Source organism: Mustelus asterias, chromosome 27 (assembly GCF_964213995.1).
Source record: "Mustelus asterias chromosome 27, sMusAst1.hap1.1, whole genome shotgun sequence".
NCBI lineage: Eukaryota > Metazoa > Chordata > Chondrichthyes > Carcharhiniformes > Triakidae > Mustelus > Mustelus asterias.
The window spans coordinates 36,665,440-36,671,439 of record NC_135827.1 but is presented as its reverse complement, the minus strand read 5'-3'; the positions used below and the strand labels follow the sequence as shown (position 1 = coordinate 36,671,439).

The 6,000-nt window shown below is 44.3% G+C and overlaps 1 protein-coding gene across 5 annotated transcripts in view; it reads left to right on the top strand.

The window, feature by feature from the left end:
* LOC144479947 (carotenoid-cleaving dioxygenase, mitochondrial-like) overlaps nucleotides 1-6,000 on the top strand; it is a 52,542-nt gene that overhangs the window by 27,864 nt on the left and 18,678 nt on the right. For all 5 annotated transcript variants that reach the window (XR_013495588.1, XM_078199029.1, XM_078199032.1 and 2 more), the window contains exons 7-8: nucleotides 1,778-1,938; nucleotides 4,395-4,562. Coding sequence is in view for 4 of the 5 variants with exons in the window: in XM_078199029.1 (XP_078055155.1) it covers nucleotides 1,778-1,938; nucleotides 4,395-4,562 (329 nt within the window). In the remaining variant the exon portion in view is untranslated. The remainder of the gene's footprint in view (nucleotides 1-1,777; nucleotides 1,939-4,394; nucleotides 4,563-6,000) is intronic.

Genomic DNA, 6,000 nt, shown 5'->3' with positions numbered 1-6,000 from the left:
CTCACTATTACAGAAGTAGGTCTTGCGGTGCAAGGTACAATCCCTACCTCCGGACCAGAAGCTCCAGGTTCAGCTCCAACACCAGGACTTATTGGCCATGGAAGGAGCATTCATAATACGGTTCAACGGACTGATTATCAGCTCAGAAATCCTCCCATCACATCCCCCACGATTCCCCAAGGGGAAAAATAGTGCGTGTGTGAAGATTTGATTTTAAAAAAAGACTATGATAGCTTTGGTTCTCACGCCTTCTACTTACCAGCATAGAGTGTGACTTGATTTGTACATTTCCCTACATTAAAGAATAAGGGAAGCCGACAAATCCACCAAGTGAGTAACTCTTATGTTTTGTTACTATTTGTAAGGATTGCTTGCATAATGATGTATATTCCTTTAACTTGCCTGCTTCTGTGTGCGGTCCATGCATTGACGTCTGTGATTTGGGAAGATGGTTCAGTTCAGAGATTCCGGGGGGTAGCATAGACTATAAGAGAACTTCAGATAACCGATCCCTGCTCCTCACGGACATACATTTCCTTCAGGGAGACCCAATGACCCTAATTTCATTATTAGTGTTGCGATCTTACTGGCCATTCATGCCACGCTGCAGCAAAGTTGGAGAATCTGGCGCCCAGCCAAATCTCCGTTCACTGCAGCGTGTCGGGAAAATCCCATCGGTGTGAATGGTGGTAACATTCCAGCCTAGGTTTATCAGACTCTGTAATAAGTCCATGGAGGTGAAAGCCCCGTCACCAATGTTCCTTTATTTACAAGATTCCACCATACCAGACAGAGTGCTCACAGTGTGCTATCTGCGTCAGGAGTCCAGAGAGACTGACACTCCTGTTTAAATACAGGACATGGTTGGGCCATCAATTAAGAATCAATCAGGGACTTCTTACTGTGTTGAACAAATGATGGGAAGAGGAGATGGGATTGTGAACTGAGATAGGAGATCAATCCTGATCTTACGGAAAGTCAGGGCAGGCTCGCGGATTCCTGCTTCCATTTCCAATGCCCCTGTGACGAATCACAATTGTCTCAAGAGTGGATACAGGACAGTAAACATGGAATATAAGCAGTAGATGCACTCAAAACTCAGTCTGGCCCTGCATTTTTCAGCTCAAGGCATCTACATTCAATATCTCTACTACCACATCGTGGCATGAAATGAACTTCCCAGAACTTTGAAATCTCTTTCACCTTAGTGCAATGTTACAATCATTAATCCCAGTTCCAAGTGATAAAACTTTATTAAATAGCAGATCAAACACAAGTTACTTTTGAAATTGCAGAAAATTGGCTTTCTGACCTTCAAAATAATATTCCCCCTCTCTGGTGCACATAGAACCATCTGTTGTACATAGAACACAATATATCCGATTATAACTTTGATTCTTGTTTCCTGTGAGGAATAAAAAAATCAATCAGGGACCTCTTTTGTGGTCCAACCAATTAAACAAACTCAAATTAACTCAGGGACAAATTAAAAGGGGCAGCTCCTAAAAGGAGGGGAGCCGCCCGACACAAAAGACAAGGCGTTAAAGGAAACTTGAAACATCAAATTAAAATGTGATGAAAGGGGTCAACGATGCACCCCAGCCCCTGCAGTGCCCAGTGGGAAGGAATCAGCCAGGGAGTTCATACTCAAGCAGGCCAACCTCAATTGCCTGTTTGAAGTCATCACAACTCTTGCACACAAAAGTGGTAAAATGATGAATGAATGTATTAAGCTTGATAAAATTATGCTAATAACAGTTTACTTTTCCATGAAAAGGAATGTCCGAAAACTATATCATCTTTGTTGAGCAACCGCTGAAAATAAACGTACTGAAAATTCTCACGTCCAGCCTCAGCGGTAAGAGTGTGAGCTGTGCCATGGACTGGATGCCAGAACTCAACACCATTATCCACGTAGCTAATAAACACACGGGAGAGGTAACACACCAACCTTATTACACCTCTGCGGATTTGGAGCATTTTTTTAATATGCTGATATAATTTCCGTACCAAACATGAGTCAGTTTTGCAGTAGGACAGAGCTAACCGTTCAGTGTTTTGAGATTATACATGCAGCACTTAATCAACAGCAAGTACAGATTTTCGATGGAATTCGAGGATGTGACAAAACAACGATATCCCAACATGCTGAGCCAGGTAGCCCATCCTGTTGTCAGGAGGCTTACAGATGGGGACTAAATATGTTCCCATTGGCAGGAAGAAAATTCTGGGCAGCTAGGCTACCCTTTGTCTGTCTTTTTGCATGCTCCTTTAATATCAAGTCAAAAGCAGCATTAGACTAGGCCTTTGAACAAGTCATCCAGCTGCTCTTTTGGCTGAATAATGGGAATAATTAAAGGGATAGCCAAGGAACTCTCTCAGTAGTTCTGTCATAGAAACATAGAAAACTACAGCACAAAACAGGCCCTTCGGCCCCACAAGTTGTGCAGAACATATCCCTACCTTTTAGGCCTACCTATAACCCTCCATCCTATTAAGTCCCATGTACTCATCCAGGAGTCTCTTAAAAGACCCTATTGAGTTTGCCTCCACCACCACTGACGGCAGCCGATTCCACTCGCTCACCACCCTCTGTGTGAAAAAACTTCCCCCTAACATTTCCCCTGAACCGACCCCCCAGCACCTTAAACCTGTGTCCTCTTGTAGCAGCCATTTCCACCCTGGGAAAAAGCCTCTGAGAGTCCACCCGATCTATGCCTCTGAACATCTTATACACCTCTATTAGGTCTCCTCTCATCCTATGTCTCTCCAAAGAGAAAAGACCGAGCTCCCTCAGCCTATCCTCATAAGGCATGCCACTCAATCCAGGCAACATCCTTGTAAATCTCCTCTGCACCCTTTCAATCTTTTCCACATCCTGTCAGTAAATATATGTCTCATCCTAAACACTGGGTGTTCCAGGTGAAGATTGTCCCTGTTTGATCTCTAGTCACTGCTGAGTTAGCTAAACTCAGCCACTCCAAGTTTGACGGATCAGTGCGTCAGCCTCTTGTTGAGACCAGGTGAACAGGCTTGGCTTCACAAAGTTAAGCCCTATACTTATCCAATGGACTTCACTGAGAGTCCATGGGTTACTCTGTGTGGAGCATCCACGCTCTATGTTCTGCTCAGTTAAAATTGCATCAGTATTCTAATGACATGATACTTACAATAATTCAGGATGCTCACAACTGAGTTAAACAGGTTCCTCAGCACCCAATCACAACCCTAAGAACACAGTAGCATTAAAATGGCCGCAGGGTGGGAAGCAAGCAGAGAATACACTGCTTGGATTTAACACCCATGCTGCCCAGTTTCTGTGTTCAGAGGGAGTTAAAATTCCTCTCGAGATTCTCACCTCTGTTTTTCTGTGTCGAAAGGAGATGCTAGCAGAGGGTTGGCACCATGTTACTCATTGTGCCACAAGACCCTCCACACAGGAGGGTCTTGTGGCATAACTGCATGTTCTCCCTGCATCTGAAACTCTGGATTTGAGTCCCACTTGATGGTTAAGAATAATGTGTTCATAAAGGAGGCAAACATAATGTGTTCATAAGGGCGGCACGGCACGGTAGCACAGTGTTTAGCACTGCTGCTTCACAGCTCCAGGGTCCCGGGTTCGATTCCCGGCTCGGGTCACTGTCTGTGTGGAGTTTGCACATTCTCCTCGTGTCTGCGTGGGTTTCCTCCGGGTGCTCCGGTTTCCTCCCACAGTCCAAAGATGTGCTGGTTAGGTTGATTGGCCAGGTTTAAAAAATTGCCCCTTAGAGTCCTGGGATGCATAGGTTAGAGGGATTAGTGGGTAAAATATGTGGGGGTAGGGCCTGGGTGGGATTGTGGTCGGTGTAGACTCGATGGGCCGAATGGCCTCCTTCTGCACTGTAGGGTTTCTATGATTTCTAAACAGGTTGGGTATCAACCTGTAAATTTGACCAACGCACACAAATGGTAACTGCGGAAGAGATTCCTGCTCAGCCATGTGATGGAAAGACTGTTGGAGCATCTACCTTCATTATCTATAGATCCAGGCTCCAACATACATGTAAAAGTGTATGCTGCCACAACAACTCAGACTCCCAGTGAACTGTAACATACCACCACCACTAAACCCCTCACGCGTATGATTAATCTACTTTGCAAACAATAAGGGAATGTGTTCATTCACATTAATGATGTATCAACCTTTCAAACACTGGATGAATATTTTATGATAGAATTGTAAATTAATGCTTTCAAGACAAGGAGAAAGAAAAAGTAAACACAGTTTTGTATTCTTTATTAATGGAATATATTACGGTTGGTATTTTTTTTAAATTAATTTTATCAATAGGGACAACCTCGGTGAGCCAAATTATATTTTCTTGTACCTAAACATTTCCACTTTCCTTTTACAGATGTGTCCTTTCAAGTATTACGCCAAAGCCTTCAGTACATTCCATCAAATCAATGCCTTTGAAGATAATGGCTTTATTGTTCTTGATCTCTGCTGTTTGGTCGATGGCAATGTTTTCAATCAGATAACCCTGCAAAATATGTGCCAGACTGGAGAAGCGCTGGATGAGGCAATAATGAAACTTCATTTTATATAGTTTCAATGTGTCAGTGGTTGTTACTACACAATCTTTAGGACTGGATGCATTTTGTGTTTAGCACAATGTTCATAGAATCCCTACAGTACAGAAGGAGGCTATTAGGCGCATCGCGTCTGTACCAGCCACAAACCCATCCTGGCCCTATTCACGTAACCCCACACATTTACCCTGCTAATCCTCCTGACACTAGGGTCAATTTAGCACGGCCAATCAACCTAATCCGCACATCTTTGGAGTGTGGGAGGAAACCCGGAGCACCCAGAGGAAACACACGCAGACACGGGGAGAACGTGCAGACTCCACGCAGACAGTGACCAGAGGCCGGAATTGAACCCGGGTCCCTGACGTTGTGAGGCAGCAGTGCTAACCACTGAGCCACTGTGACGGTGTTGTTTGGTTCAAAACACAACACACTCACAGATCCTAATTATCCAAAGAGACAGAATTTATTTATTCCCCTTGCGAAAAAGAAACAAAACTCAATTGGAACGTTGGATGGCAGAAAGAGCTTTGTGTTGCTATTTTCTTTTTATAATGAGATGTGGTACAGTTGGTTAATGCACAATTTGATTACACCATTGGCTCGGTGCTTTACTGCCTCATGCAATGAGTCCCGATTTCTGTTGCGTCGTCAATATTTGCAGAAAATGAATTCTGGTGGGAGGAAGAATCAGTGCTGTATCACGAGTTCACTCCAGCCATTCTTGTGTAGCAAAGGGCGGGGACCATAAGACATAGGAGCAGAATTAGGCCACTCGGCCCATCGAGTCTGCTCCGCCATTCAATCATGGCTGATATTTTTCTCATCCCCATTCTCCTGCCTTTTCCCCATAACCCCTGACCTCCTTATTAATCAAGAACCTATCGATCTCTTTCTTAAAGGCACTCAATGACCTGGCCTCCACAGCTTCCTGCGGCAAAGAGTTCCATAGATTCACCACTCTCTGGCTGAAGAAATTCCTCCTCATCTCTGTTGTAAAGGATTGTCCCTTTAGTCTGAGGTTGTGCCCTCTGGTTCTAGTTTTTCCTACTAGTGGAAACATCCTCTCCATGTCCACTCTATCCGGGCCTCACAGTATCCTGTAAGTTTCAATAAGATCCTTCTAAACTCCAAAGAGCACAAACCCAGAGTCCTCAACCATTCCTCATATGACAAGCTCTTCATTCCAGGGATCATTCTTGTGAACCTCCTCTGGACCCTTTCCAAGGCCAGCACATCCTTAGATACGGTGCCCAAAACTGCTCACAATACTCCAAATGGGGTCTAACCAGAGCCTTATCCAGCCTCAGAAGTACACCCCTACTCTTGTATTCTAGCCCTCTCGACATGAATGCTAACATTGCATTTGCCTTCCAAACTGCCAACTGAACCTGCACGTTAACCTTAAGAGAATCTTGAACAAGGATT